This window comes from Corvus moneduloides, chromosome 25, assembly GCF_009650955.1.
Source record: "Corvus moneduloides isolate bCorMon1 chromosome 25, bCorMon1.pri, whole genome shotgun sequence".
In the NCBI taxonomy this organism is placed as follows: Eukaryota; Metazoa; Chordata; class Aves; order Passeriformes; family Corvidae; genus Corvus; species Corvus moneduloides.
In genome coordinates, this window is record NC_045500.1 from 5065438 (window position 1) to 5075869 (window position 10432).

The following is a 10432-nucleotide window of genomic DNA, read 5'->3' on the forward strand; positions in this document are numbered from 1 at the left end:
AGTGCCTCGTGAAAGGAATTTCTCCCAGTCCCACTGTGCCACAAGTAAAATACTCAGCCTGAAAAATGTCTGCGCTCGGCAGGTTTTTTCCCACCAACACGGATTCCTCCTCAGAGGGCTTTTCAATGGTTTAGAGGTTCTGGAGGGTGTGGGCACTGCCCTGCCTGCTGACCCGTGCCCGAGGAAGCCTGCCCATCCCTGCCACTGCAGAGCGCCAAACGCAGCCTCCCCGACATCCCCTCTGTCCCGAGCTAACCGCAGAGCCGCTCCCTCCTTGCTCACACCAGATCCACACACACCTGGTGGGCACGGGGCAGGCTGCTCCAGGGGGCACCCAGGTGGGCTGTCGGTGGGAACGGGACCGATTCCCAGTCCCGGGGCCACTCCGGGGCCCGTGGCCACTAGAGGTAGCTCTGCACACGCAAACACACCGAGCTGGCACGCTCACGGCACATCCCGACTGCTCTGTCCCAGGGAGGGGAGCACCCCCCCTTTGCCTCCTCTCGCCACCCCCCCCCCCCCCAAGCCTGGCACCCACAGCAGCAGCAACAAAAGCCTCTGCAGCATTCCAGCCCCATGGAATGTGTAGGGATGAGACGTTTTAAATCCCTCCTTGCCTTTTCTCCTCAAATCCTGGGGCTGGGGGGGGGGGGGGGGGGGCATTTGAAGCCTTCACAGCCCCTTCCCCTCCCACGAGTGGCAGGTATGGAGCCTCCTGGGGTGGCCCCTGCCCAGCCAGAGCTGCTCCCCGATCATCCCAGGGTGTGTGCAGGTCTCCTGGCCCCAGAGCCAGCGCTGCTGCCCCCAAACCTGAGTCCTGCTCCAGCCTTCTTCCACTCCCCAGCTGACATCAGTGCATCCCAGTACCCATCTCAGCTGTTCCTTCTGCCAGGGGCTGGTGTGAGCAGGGCCACCAGGCCAGCGTGGCTGCGTTGCCATCAGGCTCTGAGGGAGAAGCAGGGGCAGGGTTTTGAGCTTGTCTTGAAAGTGCTTGACGCCATCAGGCATTCAGCTCCTACCCAAGGCAGGGTTTTTATCCACCTGGAGATGCTCTGAAGCTCGGGCCCTGCAGGAACACCCAGAACTCAGCTGCCTCGTGTTCCCTGAAGGCATGCGGCTCCCCCGGGGCTGGAGCTGGGCAGCCTGCCGGCTCTGGGCTCTGCTTACGGGGGTAAACACCATCCCAGCTCCCAGACATTCCAGCTCCCTGCAGCCTGCCCGGGCCGCACCCACCCACAGCAGCTCCAGGAGGGAGCAGCCCCAGGAAGGGAAGAGCTTCAGATCCCAAATTCCTCAGTGACACCCACCCCACCCCATTCCCAGCACAGCACATTCCTTTGTGCTCCGTGGCAGGCGGGCTCCTCTCCCGGTGGGATGTGTCCCTATAAAGCTGTCCCAGGCAAGGCTTGGCCTACCAGGAGCTGCAGGGGCACATTTCAGAGCCAGGAATGGCCTCACTCCCCGCAGAAATCCAGTGGTATTTGTTCAACTTAAAGGAAAAGAAAAGATTCGGCCGTGACAGCAGCCAGCCTGAGCTTGCTGGTAGATGATTAACAGCCCGGCCTGCTCTCTGCCTCGACTCCCTGCCCATGGCAGAGGCCGTGGTCCCCAGGAAAAAGCTCAAAAGCAGCCTAAAAACGCAGCTCCAGCAGCGCTGTGAAGGGATGGTCACCGCAGAGCTCTGAGCCACACACACTGAAGCCCAGCAGCTGCAGCTCGCAGGGCAGGCCAGCGCTGAGGCAAGTGGGGAAAAGGCACAGACAAGTGTGTGTGCAGCACAGACAAGCAGCCTGAATTGGGGGAAAACACAAATAAACTCCAGTACGAGCCCAGCATCCGGGCAGAGGGAGGGAATGCTGTGGGAGCAAGTGGGGTTGAGGCAGCTTCAGCCACCTGGGTGCCCAGGGCAGCCTCTTTGTTAGGCCACGCCTGCCCGCTGCCATTTTGGCCCCAAACCCTCAGAATTTAGCCTTAAAATGCGAAAAAATGTGCAAAAAGCAAGTCGGTCCCTTGCAGAGTCCTCACTGCAGGTAGCAAATGAAATATGAGAGGGCTGGAGCCCAGCCTGTGCATCTGAGGGGAAAACACTGAGCTGCTTTGGAGGCATCTGCTTCCTTTGGGGAAAGATGGATAAAACCCTGCAAATGTCCCAAAAGCAAAGGGTGGGGAGGGTGACCCCACTGAATCCTATTCCCCCAGACCCTCTGCTAGATGGGGATGTGCTCAGTTTCACAAAAAGATAGCCCATTTTGTGGAGCCTTTGAATATTCAAATTGAAACTATCGCGCAATCATTGATTGTCAAATCATTGGTTTCTAGAGGTTTTAAATACTTGGCATTAGGAGAGAAAAACTCAAACTTATACCCGTAGGGATAAAACAATAATATTGTCGGGATCCACCTGCCATTGCCACCAGGCAGGCAGGTCCCTTCACCCCCAAATTTCAAGCCTGACTCCTCTTGCCCCCTTCGCCAGCTCGTGGGGCCGGGGCCGGGGCCACCTCTGCTGCTGCACCGGGCCCCTGGCGAGGCGCTGCCCGCTCCGGCTCAGGATGTCCGGTAAGCCCCGCTCTGGCCCCCGCCGGCCCCCCACTCCCCGCTTTGGGGCCGTTTCGGGGTTCGCCGGGGTCACTTCGCGAGCGAGGCGATCCCGCCTGCCAAGGCAGGAGGGAGCGGGGAGAGCGGGGAGGGCGGGGAGGAGGGAGGGAGGAGGCAGGGAAGGCTCGGCTGCTGCCCGCCGGCTGCCGGCGCGGCCGGCTCGGGATGGGGCTCCGCGGGCACCGAGCGGGGCTCTGCCGGGTCAGCTGCGCTGCGACCCCCGGGCCGGGGGTGACAGGGGACCCCCGCACCTCTGGGTGCCCTCCTCGCACACTCCGTCCCGGTCACGCTGCTCCTGAACCCCAACCCTGCTCCCCGACCCCGAGTCCACCCCCTGTCCTTGTCACCCTGCTCCTCCTCACCCCGTGCCTGACTCCCAGCCCACCCTCAGCACCCTTTCCCTCGATCTCCAGCCCCATCATTCTGCCCCCTGACCCCCAGCCCACCCCTGGTGCCCTTCTTCCTGACCCCCAGCCCCATCACCCTGATCCCCAGACCCACCACTCTGCTCCCTGCCCACCCTGTGCCCACCCTCGCCATCCCACCCTTGACCCTGCTAGAAGGGGCTGCTACCTCAGAGCCCTCCCTGGCTGGAGGGAGGCCTGGTAACCAGGGTGTTCTCCTTCAATTCCACCCTTCCCTCCCCTCATTTTCCCCATCTTCAGTTTGTTGAACAGAAACAAAACACCAAAACATGAGATGGATAATCCCCAGCTGAGCCCAGCTCAGCAAACTGCCCTCAAGGCAGCCCCGTCACCTCTCTGGAGGGACCCGGGTGCCTGTCACAGCTTGTCCTCACCCAGAGCAGCACGGGGGCACTGGGAGGGCTGGCAGAGGTTCCAGCAGAGGAGGACAGTGCCTGCAGTGCAGGATTCCCTGGATGTGTGGGCAGAACCTGCAAAGCCAGTGCTGGTTTTGTGCCAGGATGTCCTGGCAGCGTGCGGCTGCCTCGGAGAGGATGTCCCACATCCAGAGGTGGCACTGGAAGGCCGGGTTTAGCTCTGGCACTGCTGCTCTCCTGCTGTGGGTTTATTTTTGGTGCTTCCTTCAGGGCTGTCTGCTGCCTGCTCTGGCATTTTTTGAGTTTCTAACCAGTCTGGGTGTGTTTCCTTTTCTTGTGTGATTTGGATTAAAACTCCAGCAGAAAGTTAGGGCAGAAACAACTGCTAGAGGATCTGAGTGCTTTACCATGAGTACAAGAAGTGGTTTTTAGAAGACGTAAATTCTTTATCATTTCCTGTCCTAAAAATCCCTCATCAGGCAGGGACTGGTGATTGCTAGTTGGTTTTGGCTGGATTAAACACACCCTAAATGCTTGTTTGAAATAAATAAGGGGTGTACATGAGCAGAATAAAGAGATAATCTGGGCTTTGCAAGAAAGCAGTCATTTTATTTGTGTTTTGTTTAGCTCTCTGAATAACCACCCACATCTTTCCATTGTTTTATTCCTGGGCTTCATCTGCTGGATGAAGCGCTTCCCACATTTATTTACAGGTCCTGAGAGAGGCAAATATGTTAGGAATTTAAATGAATCCAACAGCAGCACCAGATGGAGCTGGAAGGGGGGAAGAAGGAGATAGAGGAGAATAAAACATGTGGTTATTAAACATTATCAACAGCAAGATTTTCATGAGCGTCTGCTTGCCACAAGCTGGAATAGCAGGTGTTAAAGAGGGCTGTGAGTGTGATTGCAAACAGTCGCCAGTTAGTCATGTTAACTCTAATTGTTCTCCATGTAGAGCATGCCTGAAAACCTGCTGGATTTGCTGTTTGCTCTGAGGTTCTCCCTCCTTGTTAAGTGTTTTTTCCATGAATTCTTCCAGGAAAGCCCAAGGTGTACCAAGGTGTGAGGGTAAAGATCACAGTCAAGGAGTTACTGCAGCAGAGGAGGGCACGGCAAGCAGCCACCGGTTCAGCAGTGAGTAAAAATGTTGTGAGTAAAAATGCTTGCTTTCCACCTTCCCCTTTAAATGTTTTGTTTGTTTAGGTTTTTTGTGGGGTTTTTTTGTTGTTTTTTTGGGGTTTTTTTTTGCCAAGACTGGGCAAAATCTATAATTTCTGGGCCAAAACCTGAGTGTGACAGGCTGGTGAGGATGGGGGAAAAGAACATTCAGCCAGACTGGCTGCAGCAGTGACCTAGGGGGGTGAGAATCTGAGGAACACAGCGAGAAAGCAAAGCTGCTGCTCCAGAAAAGTCACTCCCTGCAGGATGGAAGGCTCACCTGGGCAGCCCCATCCCTTCTGGAGGAGGGGATGGAGCTCTGTGTGCACACACACGAGCACATTCCCTCTCATTCCCTCTTCCAGCCTTTGTAGGATTCCTCCAGCTCCAGCCACTCTGGGGATTTGCATAAAGAGCTTGGCAAATCATTATTTCTTCCTGGTTCGTGACATTACAGCTCTTGAAGGCTTTCAGATTTCAGCTTCTGCACCTTGTTGCAGCTGACTGCACAAAAATCAGCCTGAGAGCCAGGGGCAGAGAGGTCTGGGTGAACAGAATTGTCAGGTTTTGGAAACGCTGGGTCACTCCTCCCCTGCAGCCCCGACAGCAGCAGCCTCTTTCATCTCAGCCAGGTGTCCCAGGGCTGTGTGGAACCGCTTTTCACTTCCCACCACCCCGTCACACAACCCCTGTGGTGCCCACACAGGAAAAAGTGAAAAGTGGCGGTGAGAGAAGTCACCTCGGTGACCTGCACAAGGTGTGTCCCGTCCCAAAACCCCCGAGGGTTTGGGCTGGCAGGATGAGCACTGAGAAAAGCTCAACCTGGGGACTTCATCTCTGTCTGCCTTGTCACATCTGCAACAGGGAGAAAAGGCACTCTCAGCCCAGAAGAGCCACTGTTTAAGGAATTAAATGCACGGGATGTGCTGGGAAGTTGTTACCAGGGAAATGAGCTGCTCACTCGAGAGCATCTTGAATAATGGAAATAAGTGGAGCTCTGTATGAATTAAAACTGAGGGGGGAAATCCAGCAGTATTTGTACTTGTAGAGTAAAATCCTGGCCCCATGCAACAAACATCAAAACTCCCATTGCTTTTGGGGTGGATTTCTCCCTTCCAGCAGGGCAGGTTCCTAGAAGTGGTTGATCTGTCTTGCTTCAGATTCCAACATCCCTTAAAAAACGAGGTTGTCCATTGTCTCTCAGAGGATATATTTCCAATTTTGCCCAAACCGGCACATCCATTTTCACAGACCTGTGTTGGAGTGGGGAGCAGTGCCAGAGCTGGTTCTCAAACGACATCAATCCGTTCTGATGGGATCCCTGTGGTGGTCTTTAGTTAATTACTCATTCTCAGTAATATCCGTCTCTACGAATTCCTCGGGATTCCCTCCACTGTGGAATTCACGCTCCTGGAAATTAACACACGTGAGTTTCAGAGGCAGCTCTGTGCAATCGGGAGTGCAGCAAACAGAGCCCCTCAGCACGGTGCCGATCCCAGGGCTTCACACTGGGCTGGTGCTGCGGTTCCCAGCGCTGGCACCGGGAAAAGTCCTGTTACACACTTTAATCGAACGTTCTGTCAATGCCGGGGAGCTTTTCCAAGCCACAGCCATGAGGGAAATTAGGTTTATATAAAGAGCTTACACCAAAATCCAGACTCACCTTGCTCTGTGCCACAATTCCTCTCCTTCCCTTCTCTTTGCTCAGGTTCCTTGGGGCAGCGGCAGCAGCAGCAGCAGCATCCAGTTTGCAGAGCCTGTATCTCCGCCTCACCCAGGTTGGTACAAAGCCCATCCACACGGCCCTTCCCTCCCCATTCCCAAATTTTCCCACAGCCCCGAGCCTTCCCAGCCCAGGTTTGAGGCCGGCACCACCCGCGGTGCGGCCAATCAGCACCTGGAAGGAGCCCGTGGAATGCAGATGAGGAGCTCAGGAGCACACGGTGCTCTCCTTTCTAGAGGTTGTTCTTCCCACAGCAAGGAACTGGATCCCCTTCGGGAAGGGATGCTCGTCCCTAGGGAATAACAACACCTTCCCCAGGCTGTGGGTGCCACTGAGGGTCAGAGTGCCCTGGAGCACTTGGCTGAGTTCTGTTCTCTTCTCCCTCTCCTGGCAGCATCCATAGGAGTGAGAGAAAGACCAGTTTTTCAACACCACCAAGGGTTTCTTCCTCCTGCCTGCGAATATCCCAGGAAAAGGGGGAAGGGGTGAGGGGAGTGGCACTTTGGGCTCACAGATCCTTCAATTATCCCCAGCCAAAGCACAGGGGAAAGGTTAGGCAGGTGTGAGTGCACCCATTGCATGGACAAAGAAATTGTTCCATCGTCGATAGCTGGGAGTCCATTTGCTTATGTTAATAAAGAAACGTGAGACACGCCAGAGCTGACATGCCAAAGCCTTTCCAGGCTGGAAAGTCTCCATCAGTTTATGTATTTTGGGTGTTTCTCACTCCCCACAGCCAGCTGAGCACTGCCAACTTGACCCTACAGTGTGCACTTCAGACCTGTGCCCTTCGTGTGGACAGGGCTTTGCCTTAAACCATGTTTGAACTCGGTGTGAAAAGATAATAATTCTGAAAAGCCAGGTCTGCTGGGAGCTTTCCAGGAACTCACCCTTTGGCCAGTAACACTATGTGATTGCAGTGCCACATCATCCCTGGCTTGCTCCATTTGTTCTGCTCAGAAGTTTGTCTCCTGTCTGGTTGTTCAGAGGATAAAAGAGCAAATTATCCTCCTGTTATCCCCTTTTTCCTGCAGGTGTAGCTGCCCCGGGTCTGGAGATGAGGCAAAGGCACATCTGCCAGGCTGGGAAGCACAAATCACTGCCTGGCACCACCTTCTGGGGCTGCAAACAGTGTCTGAGTGTTTGAGGGTCAAGTGTCTGAGGGAGTTTCCAGCTGGATCCCTGTCCAAAATGCCTGGGGCCAGAAGTTTCCAGCATTTGAAGAGCTTTATAGTTGAGAGGGCTGAATTCCCTGAGTTATTCACATGCTTTTGAGCATCTCCCTCCTGGTTTCTGCTTTCCTGGAAAATTCACCTTGCCCTTGCAGGACCTATTTTAATGTCTAAACTCACAGGGTTACTGAACATAGGAGAGCACTGAAGCCTGGCCTGGGGCAGCACTGCCCTTTGTGAGACAGACACTGAATAACCTGCTGCTGTCTGCTGTCCCTTCTCTCCCAGAACCTTTTGAAGCAGAACCCATCCCTTCTGTGCCCAGCTGCTGCCCGTCCTGGCAGTTTTCCAGCTGCCTCTCCTGCGAGGAAAGCCCTGGATACCTGGAGCAGCTGATAGATTCCTGCCTCCAGTCGGATGCACCCTCAGAGCCAGCGTTCAGTGCCTGCCAGCCGTCCTCACACTACACCCCCGACGCCTTCCAGCCAGTCCAGCTCTGCTTCAACCAGGGCCTGGTGAGCTTTGGGCCCCAGGGGAGCAGCCACAGTGTCCCCAAGGGGAGAGGGAGTCACATCCTGGGGCAGAACAGCAGCAATATGGGAATCTGGCTGCTTTTAGGAGCCTGGGATGCTCATGGGCTCTGATTGCTTTCCCATGGAGGGCCCCAAATAAACTGGGAGAGGCTGCAGGATGAGGAATGTCCCAAGTTCAAGTAGCAGCCCAGTTCCTGCTAGGGATTGTCCCTACTAACAGAAACTGCCTTTGGGTTTAGACCTCCAAGGGCCAAACTGTCCCCCAGGGCAGCCAGACCCCCCTGAGAAAGGCAACAGCACGGGAATTCTGGCTGCTGGCCACATTTCCCTGAAGTATCCCCTTTTTTCCCTTTTTCTCTCCCTCAAACTCCAGGCTGCCAGCTCGCCCAGCTCAGCTGACCTGCCCAGCCCGTGGAACTACAGCTGCTCTCCCCCTCAGCTGTCTCCCCTCACCCCGCTGACCCCCAGCCCGCCCTCCTCTCTGGACACCAAGCCCTACAGCTGCCCCGTGGAGGAGTGGCCCTGCCACCCCCCCTGCCCCTTCCCCAGCCCTGCCTGCTGCTGCACAGCCTGTGGCTCCCAGAACATGGACAGCAGGGTCCCTCAGTGCTTCCCCTGCCCCAGCACGGACTGCATGGAGTTCCTGCCACCCCTGGCCGTGGCTGAGGACTTCTTCAGGAGGGACAGGAGCTGTGACATCTGCTACAGCTAATGGGGGCTGTGGTTTCACACATCCACTGCATCCAAGTCAGATTAAATTGCCCATGAACTATGCAAAGTTGTGCTGCCTAACACAGTCCAGTTTATTCTTCACTACTTACACAGTTTCTTACATGATGCTGTCACTACATTAATCCTCCTACAGTCAGGGGTGTTTGGTTGTTGTTGTGGTGGTTTGGTGGGGTTTTTTCCCTGTTTTTTTTCATTGTTGCTGTTTTTGAAATAAATCTTAAGCTGCTTTATCAGACCAGTGTCATGGAAACAGCTCTTTTTGATACAAATAGATCATTTGGTGCAAATGCTGAAGCCTGGTCATTTTTCGTGTGCTAAAGGTCAGTGCCTTTCCCTTCTGCTGCTGACCCTGCTCTCATGGAGGTGAGGATGAGATTTTGATCAGCCTATTCAGTGACATGAAAGGTCTCACTCACCCTTTCCAGCAGATAAAAAGTCCATATTTAATCCAGCATCCAGCTTTTCCCAGCTCTGAGGTGGATCTGCAGCTCCTCACCCACTGCTGCTGCCCTGGTGACATTTTCCAGTGGTTCTGGCAGAAAAGGAAAGCTGCTGTTTGCCACACCAGCCCAGGGTTTAGCCCACAGCCCCTCAGAGGTAAAATCCAGTGCCAAACTAGCAGGGTTTTGGCTTTTTTTAAATAAAATATGCTTTAAAAATAGTTTGACACCTTCAAATGATATCTCCCCTTCTCCCCTGATTAATCTCAGCGTTGGCCCAAGTGATAAATTCATGAGGTCACAGCAAGCTCATAAAGAGCTGTAATTTTGCAGCAGTTAAAGGTGTGATCACCCCTGCATAGGGACACCCCACCAAGTGTCATTTTAGTAGTGCTGGCAGCTGCTTCAGCCCCTGAGTGATATTTAGGGGCACTGGAAGGCTGAACTTCTGCCCCAGAGCTCACCCAGTGCCAGCTACCCCTGCCTGCTGCCTCAGGAGCGGGCACACCTCGAGCCACATGTCAAGGCCCCTTATCAGCAACATGAAAGAGCCAGGAGAAGATAAGGCTGAGGCAAGAAATTTGAGGCTTCTATAAAAAATGGGGTGCCCACATCCTCCCCAAGGTTGGCCTGAGCTTAGCAGAGCCAAGGAGATGCTCTCAGGGAGCCAAGGGCACCGTGAAATGGTGAATAAGGGTTGGAGAACACCCTTATTAACACATCTTACAGGAGTAGCCTAAGTGTGCACAGCAGGGAAGGGAAGTGTTGAGTCTAACAAGATATCTCTGACCTCCAGATGAGGTGGATGTGTAATTCTGATCGATTATTGGCAGATTGAACAGTTATCAATGTATTGTGGTGTGGATCCTCCCCAGGACTGCTCTGTGCAAGGGCTGTGGTTGTGCCCATCCCTGATGCCATGGCTGCTGCTTGGGCACAGCCACTGAGCAATGTGAGCACTAAAACCACCCTAAATCTCCCATCCTTATCCTTGGATGATGCCCGGATCCAGGCAAAAAAAAATCTCCTCAGTGGAGGAGACAAGGATATTTCCAGCTAAATGTTCCTACACACCAAGATCTCCAGGCTCCATCAGCTTCCATCCCTTAAGCAGCACTGTCCCCCATCCCTTGCAGCCTCTTCCTCTTTCCCTGCTGCTCCTTCTCCAGTGGTTTTGCAATCCTCCTGTGCCAGACTGGAAACATGTTTGAGATGCTGTCCCCACCCCTCTGTCAACAGCCCCAGGGGACACACTCAGGGCAAGTAAAAGCTTGCTGGCTGTTGACACAAAG

At 54.5% G+C, this 10432-nt stretch overlaps 1 protein-coding gene across 3 annotated transcripts; it reads left to right on the top strand.

The window, feature by feature from the left end:
• Positions 1-2184: 2184 nt before the first annotated feature.
• Positions 2185-10410, top strand: COLCA2 (colorectal cancer associated 2). Of its 3 annotated transcripts, none has more exons than XM_032133967.1 (5): positions 2185-2559; positions 4422-4531; positions 6249-6318; positions 7724-7950; positions 8342-10410. In XM_032133967.1, exons 1-5 carry the CDS (start codon positions 2553-2555, stop codon positions 8678-8680), a joined length of 753 nt encoding a protein of 250 aa, XP_031989858.1. In that variant the 5' UTR covers positions 2185-2552; the 3' UTR covers positions 8681-10410. The 3 variants fall into 3 exon arrangements, with proteins under 3 accessions (XP_031989858.1, XP_031989856.1, XP_031989857.1); XM_032133965.1 differs by lacking the exon at positions 2185-2559 and adding an exon at positions 3149-4261; XM_032133966.1 differs by lacking the exon at positions 2185-2559 and adding an exon at positions 3149-4261 and having other exon boundaries at positions 4422-4516.
• Positions 10411-10432: the final 22 nt, after the last annotated feature.